This window comes from Molothrus aeneus, chromosome 2, assembly GCF_037042795.1.
Source record: "Molothrus aeneus isolate 106 chromosome 2, BPBGC_Maene_1.0, whole genome shotgun sequence".
NCBI classification, from domain to species: Eukaryota; Metazoa; Chordata; class Aves; order Passeriformes; family Icteridae; genus Molothrus; species Molothrus aeneus.
Genome location: NC_089647.1, coordinates 10,488,275 through 10,498,486, shown reverse-complemented (window position 1 = coordinate 10,498,486; position 10,212 = coordinate 10,488,275). Strand labels below are relative to the sequence as shown.

The 10,212-nt window shown below is 45.4% G+C and overlaps 1 protein-coding gene across 1 annotated transcript; it reads left to right on the top strand.

Moving 5' to 3' along the window:
- The first annotated feature begins 305 nt into the window (after positions 1 to 305).
- HSPA13 (heat shock protein family A (Hsp70) member 13) lies at positions 306 to 9,632 on the top strand. The gene is made up of 5 exons (XM_066571927.1): positions 306 to 347; positions 1,807 to 2,147; positions 4,427 to 4,640; positions 5,215 to 5,382; positions 6,299 to 9,632. The coding sequence occupies exons 1-5, from the start codon at positions 323 to 325 to the stop codon at positions 6,952 to 6,954; spliced, it is 1,404 nt and encodes a 467-aa protein (XP_066428024.1). The 5' UTR covers positions 306 to 322; the 3' UTR covers positions 6,955 to 9,632.
- The last annotated feature ends 580 nt before the right edge of the window (positions 9,633 to 10,212 follow it).

Below are 10,212 nucleotides of genomic sequence, written 5' to 3'. Positions count from 1 at the left end.
CAGCCGCGGTCTCTAACGCCTCATGCTGGCGGGAGGCCGCAGAGCACCATGGCGCTGGGGCCCGGGACTACAGCTCCCAGCAGCCACCGCGACCCACCCCCGGCTCAGACCTGCACATGCGCCGCCTCTCCCGCTAACGGGTAACGCCCCTCTCCGCCCATTGGCTGGTACCCGCCGGAACCGGCCGCGCCGCGATGCGCACTGGGAGTTGTGGTTTTCTCGCACATAGCAACAGCGAGGCTGGCGGGATATGCCTACTACCGTTCCCAGCGTGCCCCGCGCGGCCCGGAAAGAGCCGTCAGCGCCGGAGCCACGGGCAGACATGGCGGGGCAGATGGCTGTGCTGGGTGAGGCGATGGCGCGGCTGGGCTGTGGGCTTTTGGGGAGTTTTGATTCCGCTCTCGCGTCTTTCTGCCGCCGATGTCGCTCCGGGATGGCTCTCCAGGGTGGCACGAGCTTCCCGTGCTCTCTGTCTTGTGCTGTGTCTGATTCTGGGCTCCTCTGTGCAGGAGAGACATGGACTCCTCGAGCGGGTCCAGCGGAGGGCAGCAAAGATGAGGAGGGGACTGGACCTTTTAGAAGCAAAGGCCAAGGGGCTGGGGCTGTTGGGCCTCGAGAAGAGAGGGAACCTCATCAATGTATTCTTCCCAGCGTCTGCAGGGAAAGGTCAGAGCAGGGACCAGGCTCTGCTCGGTGCTGCCCAGCAATGGGACAAGGGGCAATGGGCAGGAGTTGATGCATAGAAAGTTTCACCTGAACATGAGGAAGGAATTCCTCACTGTGCAGTGAATAAACACTGGAACAGATCCCCCAGAGAGGGTGTGGAGTCTCCCTCACTGGAGATATTCCAGGAGTGTCTGGAGACAATCCTGTGCCATGTGCTCTGGGATGATCCTGCTTGAGCAGGGGGGTGGGACCAGATGATCTACTGTGGTCCTTTCCAGCCTGACCCATTGTGGGATTCTGTGAAAGCCAGAGTGCTCAGTGGAACATTGCTCAGAAATATCTGGGAAGATTTGCAGCCCATAGCAAGCCAGAGCTCTCCAGCCAGTCTGTTTGAAGCACTACAACGGCCTGCTGGGAAAAAAAAGAGGTCACCCATTCTTTGAAATTTAACTTATTTACATTTCCTGTTGAGATTTTGTTTGTTGGTGGTTTTTTTTTGGTAATCATCTGAGGCATTACGTGATGCTAGAATTTTGGGTTTCATGTGTTTGTTGATTGTAAGTAAAATTAAAAGAAAACCAAACAACGAACTCTTCTGCACATAAACTGGTCTTCCCTTGGGTTTCAAGGGACAAGAAAGATTCACAGATGTAGGGACATGCTTTTTTGGGATCTATGGCTGAAGCAGAATGAGGTGCTATGGATTTCTCTCCCCTTATTTTTAGACTTTTGGTGAAGCTGGAGGCGTTAGAATTGTGAGTTTGTAGTTTCACTGTGATTTTGGGTGGCCCCATTAACTCAGTGTCCTTTTGGGGTCATTCATAGGCAGCTCCTGCAGAATTACTAATTAGCCTGTGTTATTGCAGTAACATGCAGAGAGAAACAGAATTATTACAGCATGGTGATATTTTTGGCTCGGCTGTCTCTTGGCCTTTTTTTTTCTTTGATCAGTTTAATATTTAATGCCTTAAATTCTTGACTCCTAGCCACTCTCTGTTGAGCAGGAAATTAAAAACTAATTAGGTAGCTAACGAGGCTCCGGGGTGTGAAATAAAGCGGCGGGAGGTGTCACACGGAGTCACTCGTGTGAGTTTGCAGAGTTGATGCCCTAACCCTGCTGTTCCCAACTCGGTGTTTCAGGCTCTGCTGTGCTGGCCCTGCTCTTAGCCAGCTACCTGGCACAGCAGTACCTGCCCATGCCCACGCCCAGGGTGATTGGGATCGACCTGGGCACCACCTACTGCTCCGTGGGCGTGTTCCTGCCGGGCAGCGGCGCCGTCAGGGTCATCGTGGACGAGAGCGGCCACAGCAGCATCCCCAGCGTCGTCTCCTTCACGGACATGGGCGTGCACGTGGGATACCAGGGCCTGGAGCTGGCTGATGCCAACCCCCAGAACACCATCTATGATGCCAAGAGGTTCATCGGGAAAGTCTTCACTCCAGAAGAGCTGCAGAGTGAAAGCAGCAGGTATCCCTTTAAGGTAAGCAGCCACCACCTGCAGTTCCCTCCAGGCAGTAAGGGATGTCCTGCAGGATGCAATCCAGGCTGGGCATGGAGATCCAGAGCAGCCCTGGGGGTGCTGGTGGGTGAGAGGCTGGCCATGCCCTGGCCATTGGGAGCCCAGAGCCCCCCGTGTGCTGGGCTCATCCAGAGCCCCGTGGGCAGCAGGGCAGGGAGGGGATTCTGCCCCTCTGCCCCCTCTGCTGAGACCCCACCTGCAGGGCTGCATCAGCTCTGGGCTCCAGCACAGCAAGGACAGGGACCTGCTGGAGCCAGGCCAGAGCAGGCACCAAGGGGATCACAGGGATGGAGCAGCTCTGCTGGGAGGAAAGGCTGGGAGAACTGGGATTGTTCTGCCTGGAAAGAGCAGGCTCTGGGGTGACCTAACTGGGTGTCAGGGTCTCTAGCTGGTCAGAGTGACCCTGAGAAATGTTAAAAAGTCTTTTCCCAGCCTGGCGCTTGAAGGAGTCAGAGCTCTTCAGTTCTTGGTCTCAAGGTTGTTTATTGTATCTCATCTATAAAATTCTTTCTCCTGCCCTGCCAAGGTCCACTCAGCAGGACAGTTGCAGGCACTCTGCCTGCCCCTGGGGCCCTGTTATGTCTTTATACTAAAAACTACATGTACAATGTTCACAATTACTTTCCAATACCTATCACCTATGTTAGACAGTGAGCTTCTACTCTAGACCAATCTGTAAGCGCCAACATTACAGCAGAAGATGGAGGCCAAGAAGAAAGGCAGGACACGCCCAGATTCCTCCATCTTGCCCCCTGAATCCCCATTCTAAAAAACCCCAAAATCTACTTTTCCACCCTGTCATAAATTCACTATCATTCTACTTAATTTGTCATGACTTGCAGATCTTCATCTAAGGTTGGTAATTTGCTCCACGGGTCATAATCAAAACCACAGGTGTTTTGGGCTCTGTGCCAGGGTCTCTGAGACCCCTGGCAGAAGTCTTGGCTGCTCAAGACAGCCAGAGAGATGTCCTAAGTCCTGACAACTGGAGCCTACCACTACCTGAAGGGAACCCACCAGAAAGATGGAGAGGGACTTCTGACAAGAGGATGGAGAGAAAGGACAAGGGGGAATGGCTTCAAGCCAAGAGAGAGTAGGTTTAGATTAGAAATTAGGAAGAATGTTCTTTACTGTGAGGGTGGTGAGGCTCTGGCACAGGTTTCCCAGAGAAGTTGCAGACGCCCCATCCCTGGGAGTGTTCAAGGCCAGGCTGGATGGGTTCTGAGCAACTTGGTCTAGTGGAAGGTGTCTCTGCCACTGGCAGGGGCTTGGAAGGAGATGAGCTGTAAGGTCCCTCCAACATGATTCTATGACACCTGAAATGTGGTTGATCATCTTGTCAGACCTTGAGTCATATGGCCCAGTCTGATGTGTCTGAAAACCCTAAGAGGTATCCAGAGAGCAGAAAGAAATAGTTGTGGAAGTTTTGTACCTCAGCATGAGAGCTGATAATGATTTTCTAGAGGACCCTGTGTTTCCCTACTGAGAAATGTGTTTCTGGGTAACCTTCCAGTCCCATCTCTGAAAGGATAAATTTAAATTTGAAATGTTAACTGTGCTTTGCTGAAACTTTACTTCTCCCTAAAATTGTAAAATAAAAACACAAACAAACAAAAATCAACAAACCTCTTCCCCCAAAAAAGCCAAAACCCAGAAAAGTTTTAAAGCCACATCTTCTCTGTCCCAATGTGTTCATTCCTTCAGTACTTTGCTACTTATTCAACCAGCAGCAGAACTTGAAAGCTGCTTTAAAAAAAAACCAACCTGCATTTTTTGAGCATGGTGCAGAATTGGTTGAAAAAATAATAAAAAAAATTGTTTACTGCAAGTAATCTTTCAAGTCTTTTTAGTTTTTTAATATTGTTAAGAGAAGCTGTTTCAGTACCAAGCTGTTTGTTTTCTTTCAGAAACCTGAAAGATAACCTAATGATTAAAAAACCATCCCTTCTGTCTTTGAATGAGGTGTTGGAAGTTGACTCCACAGTTTCTAGGTCTTGACTTTTTTTAATGTGTTTTATTAGGGCATAGTGGGTGTCATTTGTTTGGATATACTTTCACCCCTTAAGTGGCATGTTTTGCATAATCCTCCTAATCAGGGAATAAAAGTGGCCCGGAAATGGCAAAAGCACATTTAAACTTTTCCAGAATAGACTACATGCAAATAAAATATTTGGTGGGAAGAGGGTGGGGGAGCATAGGAAGATTTCTCACTTGGGGGTTGTGTCGCTTTATCCTTCTAGATTGTCAACAAGAATGGATTAGCTGAATTTTCTGTGACAACTAATGAAACCTTTCACATCACTCCAGAGCGCATTGGCTCTAAGCTGCTGCTGAAACTGAAGAAAATGGCAGAAGCCAACCTTGGCATGTCCATTTCCAAGGCAGTCATCTCCGTGCCAGCAGAGTTTGATGAAAGGCAGAGGAATTCTACCATTAAGGCAGCTAACCTTGCAGGTGATGTCTCTCTATTCCAGAGTTTTTCTTGGAGAGCTTGAGGTCTGTTTCACTAACAGTAAGGTCTCTGTGGAGGATAAAGAAACAGTGAATTGGTGACAGAGAAGCTTAGAATGCTTTGGACCCATTCCTCCTTATTGTGAGGAACAGCTGAGAACTTTCTGAGTACCAACAGGTGCAGCTGGCTAATGTAGACATAGATGGCTGGAAGTAAGTTTTACTTCAGGGAAAATAGTCTTTTTTTATAATCTCCAAATAGGGAGACTATATAGAGCACCCTTGGACAATCATTTAAACAGAAATAGAGTGCATGAAATAAATCTCCTTAGCAAGGTTTCTCTGAAGGAATGTGTTTGGGCACATTATGGTTCGTGATTTTGCCCTGATGCTGAAGCAGTACTATTTTAGAATTTAGTAAGGAAAAAGAGTTCATTGGATATTACTGATTAGGAAACTACTTCTTTAGATCTGACACTTGAGTGTGGTTAAAAAAGCCCCAACAAGTAATGGCAAATGTCATTCTGATGTAAGAACTGCAGTTTGCTGAGGTGTTACTTGTCTCTGCTCCTCACAGGGCTCAGCGTTTTGCGAGTAATCAATGAGCCCACAGCTGCTGCTATGGCTTATGGGCTGCACAAAGCTGATGTGTTTAATGTCCTGGTGGTGGATTTGGGTGGAGGAACTTTGGACGTGTCTCTGTTGAACAAGATGGGAGGGATGTTCATCACACGAGCCATGGCAGGTGAGAAAAATGCTTTTGTTTCTCAAGGAGGGGGAGACAAGGTGCACCTGAAGTTGCTGTTGGAGGGACTTTTAAAACATACCAACCATGTCACAGAGTGTTTTCCCAGTGCATTCTCAACTGATTTTCATGGAATGAAAATTCATGGAATTTTGCATGGAACCTGCAAAATTAGGTTTCTGGCTGATTTCAGCAATTAAGACCACAGAGTCATAGGTTTTGGCTGTAAGTTGTGGTTTCATTTTATCCATGTCTGTTAACTTTTGTGCCCACTAATAAAGTGCTGGTGCATGTTACACTTACTGTGACAGAACTTTTGGGGGGTTGGGATTGTTTCAAATCTTTCTGTCACCTTTGCCCAGACTGGGAATATTGGCAGATCACTGACCAGTGCTTTGGTGCATCCTTGCCTGGGGTTTGGGAATGCGCGGGCCGTTAACCCAGAATTTTTGGGATTGGTGTATGAATGGTTCATCCCTGGGCACAGAGCTCTGGCAGCAGTGTTTGGTCACTCTGGTGAAGAGACAGCCATGCTTCAGCTGGCCTGCATGCACACAGCTCTGAGGTGCACTGCCAGCTGCCTGTGTTGCCTTCAGCAAGCAAGTTCTGAGGTGAGGTGCTGCTGCTGCTCAGTTCAGTTAGAGTGGAACAGCAAGAAAGATTCAGCAGCTTCACTCTGATTTAGTTAGACAGAGGTCCACTAAGTGAGTTACTGTTTTTAGTCAAAACAAAACAGTGGAAATAATTATCCATCATGTGTGCAGTGGACAACAATTTTGTCTGTTGTCACAGCTCTGTGAGCTCATGGTCCCTCTGTGATTGTTCTTGTCCTTGAGCACCATCTCCCAGTGAAAGAGTGCTGCTTTCTGGGGCTTTGAAGGTGCTCTGTCTGATGCCTTCTATTCTGATCTTACAGGTAACAACAAGCTGGGAGGACAGGATTTCAATCAGAGGTTGATGGTGTATTTATATGAACAGCTCCGTCAAAGGTTCGGTTCTCTGCCAACACAGAAGGAGGAGATTCACCGCCTCAGACAGGCCGTGGAAGCTGTTAAATTAAACCTGACTGTCCACGAGGCAGCTACACTGAGGGTGCTGCTGACTCTGCCAGCAAACCAGCTGACAAGAGAACTTGCAAAAAGCCAGGTAAAAACAAACAGTGCCTCACGAAACACAAAAGGCCTGAAAAATCTTGGAGACACTTCCAAAGTAGAGGGCAACTTTGTGGAAGTCGTGTTTGAAACAGAAATCTCTCGGAAGCTGTTTGAGATGTTAAATAAGGACCTTTTTGAGAAGATTCTTGTGCCCATTGAACAGGTGTTGCAGGAAGGGCACCTGCACAAAGCTGAAGTGGATGAAATTGTGTTAGTCGGAGGCTCCACACGGATTCCCAAAATCCGTGAAGTTATTCGGGACTTCTTTGGAAAGGAACCCAACACCTCTGTAGATCCTGACCTGGCAGTTGTGACGGGTGTAGCCATCCAAGCGGGAATTCTTGCTGGGTCCTGGCCTCTCCAAGTCAGTGCTATAGAAATCCCTAACAAACATTTACGGAAGACGAATTTTAACTGAAAAGAAACTCTTCTCAATTGCATTCCAGCTCTCCAAAAGGGTCCATACTTTTTTGACTGGCAATGGAACCTAATCTTAGCTTCATTCTATTCAATTTTCACCTGTTCCCATTAGGTGTTACTGGACACCTACCTGTGCTAAAGCTTGATGTTACTTTAAAGGTACAAACGAGTTCTGAAGTGTGCTGTGTTTACTTGGAGAGGGAATATTGGATGAAAATGCCAGTGATGACACACCCACATTTTCTTGCTAAATTTTATTAGCAAATCCTGGAGCGGTGTGTATTTAAAGTATCAAGGGAGTGTGACCAAAGGTTTGAGATGATGTGGTACTGAGGTATTCCTGGGTCCAATGTATTTACTTGGAAGGACTGTGAAGCAGCATTGATGCCATTGCATTGGCAGTGTTCAGCTTACACTTATTTATTAGATTGAGCCATTTGAGCATTTAAGCACCTTTCCTAAAGGCATCTTGCAGCTTAAATGAGGCTGAGGCATTCACTTGATTCTTCTGCTGTTCATAACAGCATAATGGTATGCTGAGGCTCCGTGGCAGATTGTCCCATGATTAGGAAACCTTATTGAAAATGTGGCTCTTGCCAGTGCAGTTTCTTGGTCTCCAAGGGCTTCATTCCTGACCTGGCTGTGATGGTTAAACACAGGTGCTGATGTTCTCCACAGAGAACGAGGGTATATTGCCAAATATTCATACCTGCCCCTGCCTTATTTTAAAACTACAGTGATTTCATGTATCTTGAAGCCACACCTGCCTGTCTTCCCTTGAATTTGACCAACACGAATTCCATCATCCTGCATTTCCAAGTGTGTGACATCTTCTCTGTGAAGCACTCCAAGCCATACTGTACTGGTGGAGAAAGTGTGGGACAGAAGGGATGGCCTGGATGAAATGTAGTTCCTGTAGCCTTAGTAAATGAAAATTGACCCAACTACTTTGTGCTTTTTAGCTCTTATGTGGTTCAAGTTTTTTCATATCCCTACTCTAAATGGAACAGAGGTTGTAGCTGTCCTTTTGGGAAAGAAACAGTGTTGTGTGTAACTCGGGGTTTGAGGTGGCACTTCTTAGGCCTCTCTTTGAGGCAAAAAAATCACTATGCAGATACCTTGAAAATGTATTGTGAGGAGAACAAAGTCACTGATGTGAAAAAAAAAAGAACTGGTGAGAGTTCTCTTTGGAAGGATTAAGCAATAATCAAGCACCAGCTGAATTCTATTATCTACTTGGAACTTCCTACCAAAAAAACATGTCTTTCAGCTAAGACTGGTTTTAACATCCATCAGCCCAGTCTTCATCAAGTAAGCTCTAGTAACAGGTGGTTTAAGGATTTTCTTGTCTTCTCCAGAATAATTTTGTATTAACCTTGCTAAGATAAAGTGTGGGGCTTAGATTTATTGTTTTAACCTATGACTATATTAAAATAGGCTTATTACTCTCCTGGCAGCAGGCCTGATTTATGGCACTGCCATAAATCAGTTGTGCTGATTCAGCTGTTTGCATAGCTATTGTCTGAATGCATCTTTGAAGTAATCCAATTAAAAACCTCTTAAATTGAATCATAGTTGCACACAGCCATTCCATCAGCATTGTTTAACTTGACAGAGGATTCCCAAAGTACTGCTGACATCTGCTTAATTTTCCTGCATTGAAAACAAGGAATTTTTTTTTTTTTATTTGAGGATTCTTTCCTTCCTTTGTGCCTCTTTGAAAGTGACCCCAACTAAGTGTGGAGCTTCCAGTAAGTAAAACTCCTGCAGTGAAAGAAGTGCCTCTTCAGTGACACCATGGATGAATGCAGTGCAGTCCTCAGTTGCTGCTGGAGGCCTTTGTTTTGCTTTGTAAATTTGTTTGTCCAAATCTGTACCAACTCTTTAGAGTCATTGTGGCCTTTCCTTCTGCCCTGCTGTAAGTTCATCTCTAAATCCACTGGAGTTACAGTAGAACTTTGGTCTTCATGTCTTTAATGCACTGTGTAAAGCAAACAGACCTATATAGAAACAGAACCACATCACAGAGAAGTTAAACTGTTAAAAGCTTTTGCAGTTTTGTTAGGTAGGAGCTGTTAAAACTCTCAAAGCAAATAAATGCAGTACTTTTTTCTTTCACATCCTCCTTCACCCTGGGTGAGTTGAATCTCCTTCAGTGTTAATCTGGGAACTGGAAGGGAAGGGCAGGTTGTTTACTTGTAAAAACTAAATCCACAGAAGGGTATTTATTCAGAGATCTATACAGGTTGAAGTTTTTAGTAGAGAAGTTACTATACAATGGATATCACAATGCATCCTTATTTATTAACTTTTCTGAATTATTTATTTTGTATCTTTTAATACTGTATTTTGACACAAACAATTACATTTTAAAGATAAGTCCACTGCACTAAGTGGATATTTCCAGGTGTGCACATGGGCTGCTTACCAAAATTCTCTCTGTAAAAAAGTTGATACTTGAAGGCTGAAATCTTTTTGTGATCCTTATGATTGCCTGTGGTGGTAGGTGTGTAACCAATTTCTCTAGCTAAGGCATGTTTGGCGAGTCAAAATTCTGAAAGCATCAAGAGGCCTCAACAATTGTGTGTTCCCTAATTGTTTCCCAGTGCAGATGATGAAATGCATTTTATAAATAACATTTTAGATTTTTTTAATAAAAGCAATTTCTACCCCTTGGATCTGTCTTCTTTCACCTTCTCAAGGAAATTCTGTCTTCCTCAAATTCCTCTGAAGTGTAGAAGATGAGGTTGTGTCAGCTGTGAGAGAGTTTGTACATCTGCCTTGTCTTGGGGAGCTGTAGAGTGCAGAGCCTCAACAATTACAGTGTTTCATAAATGTTTCAAAGCTGGCAAAAAGCAGAAAGAGAAGGAATGGCATTGCTGACACTAGTCCAGCATTTTCTTTTCTCTCAGGCTTTGCCATTGTTCAGTCTGCAGCTCTCCCAGCTGCATTCTGAAGCTAGCTGGAAGTGAAAGGTAATGTTGGCCTGGCGGGAAGCACAGAAAGCTTTCCCCACAAATTAAAGTAAATAAAGTAAAAATTACCATGCACTGATGCCTCTCCTCAGACTGTTTTCTCGAGACCTTGCAAAAGGGATTGGTTCCTGATGTACTGGTGGCTACCTCCCCTAGCCTATGTGCTCAAGACTTTCTCTTGGGCAAGAAATTAAGATTGTACTTGATAGGCCAGGAGTCAGTATTAAACTAATATAACAGGGCTGTACCCAGGAACTTTATTCCTTTTTTTGGATTTTTTT

Bases quoted from the DNA above. Each gene is read 5' to 3' on its own strand.
- HSPA13 (XM_066571927.1), top strand. From the start codon at position 323: ATGGCGGGGCAGATGGCTGTGCTGG. The intron at 2,148-4,426 runs GTAAGCAGCCAC...TTATCCTTCTAG, and splicing joins GCAGCAGGTATCCCTTTAAG to ATTGTCAACAAGAATGGATT. The intron at 5,383-6,298 runs GTGAGAAAAATG...CTGATCTTACAG, and splicing joins CATCACACGAGCCATGGCAG to GTAACAACAAGCTGGGAGGA.